General features: G+C 64.5%; 1 protein-coding gene across 2 annotated transcripts in view; it reads left to right on the forward strand.

The window, feature by feature from the left end:
- The first annotated feature begins 6 nt into the window (after nt 1–6).
- cdca3 (cell division cycle associated 3) overlaps nt 7–1,154 on the forward strand; it is a 2,747-nt gene continuing 1,599 nt past the window's right edge. For both annotated transcript variants that reach the window (XM_048620975.1, XM_048620976.1), the window contains exons 1-3: nt 7–158; nt 259–442; nt 603–923. In XM_048620975.1, the coding sequence (XP_048476932.1) occupies nt 39–158; nt 259–442; nt 603–923 (625 nt within the window). In that variant the 5' untranslated portion in view covers nt 7–38. The remainder of the gene's footprint in view (nt 159–258; nt 443–602; nt 924–1,154) is intronic.

A 1,154-nucleotide genomic window follows, 5' to 3' on the forward strand; every position in this document is an offset into this window, starting at 1 on the left:
CCCCCCCCCGGGGAGGGGGCAGTGAGAGAGAGAGAGAGATGGGGACATCGGGCAGTACTTGTGCGGAGACCCCGGTGAGAGCGCCCTACAACCGACACCTCTCCAACGCCCTCGACCCTCGATCGCCCAGCGCCGGGATCGTGCGGACACCGATCGAGGTACGTGCACCCTCCCTACACCCCCCCCTTCCCAGGCCAGGGTACGGACTCCCCACCCCCCGCCAGGGGTGACGCTAACAGACTCCCCGTCTCCTTCCAGGTCCTGTCCAGCCCGAGCCCAGACCGTGCTGACGCCGAATCCGAGGAGGAGGAGGAAGAGGAGTTGGCAACAGCAACAGCAACATCAACAGCGACTGTAGGAGCTCGGGGCTCGTCAGGCCCCAGCGACCCGCGCTCCCCCACTCCTGGGGTGAACCGTACCCCCTTCAAAATCTCCGTCACTGGTAGGGTGTTGACAGCTCTGGAGGGGGTTGGAGGGGCAGGCTTGTCTGGGTGTGCGCATCTCTCTCCCAATTCCCCCTCCTCCCTCCTTATTGTCCCTAACCAGGGCTGCATTTCTATATCGCTGTTTCTGTGTTGTGTTTTTTTTAAATTTCCTTGCAGCAAAGCTGAACCACCTGGTGAGACAGCTGAGCGGAGTGTTCGTGAGCGAGGAGGCGGAGGGGCACCTCCCGGCCGAGAGGGGAGATGGCGCCGGGGACGACGACAAGGAGGAGGAAGAAGGGGCCTCGGGAACGGCGGTGGATCAGCTGCTGGACTGCGAGGAGGAAGGGGGAGACGGGAGCGAGCTCCCAACGTCGGACCAGGATGACGGCGAGACGTGGCCGGCTCCCAAAGAGATGGCGGCTGCCACCATTCCCTCTGGGACAGGGCCGGCCCGGCCCGGGAACAGGCCCCTGGTTTGGACAGACTCCCTACCTCGAGGTGAGGCCTGGGCGAGGGGGGAAATGTGCAAGTGTGGGGCGTTGGTGTCACCGACTGTGTCTCACGCTCACTCTCTCTAACATTTTTTTGTTCTCCTCTTTCATACCCTCCCCTCTCGCCTTCTCTCACCCTCCTCTCGTGCTCTCTCTCCCCCCCCCCCCCCCCCCTCTCCCCCCTCTCTCTTCTTCTCCCCCCCCCCCCCCCCCCCCCTCTCTCTCCCCCCCCCCCCAC

This window comes from Rhincodon typus, chromosome 49 (assembly GCF_021869965.1).
Source record: "Rhincodon typus isolate 14 chromosome 49, sRhiTyp1.1, whole genome shotgun sequence".
Lineage (NCBI taxonomy): Eukaryota > Metazoa > Chordata > Chondrichthyes > Orectolobiformes > Rhincodontidae > Rhincodon > Rhincodon typus.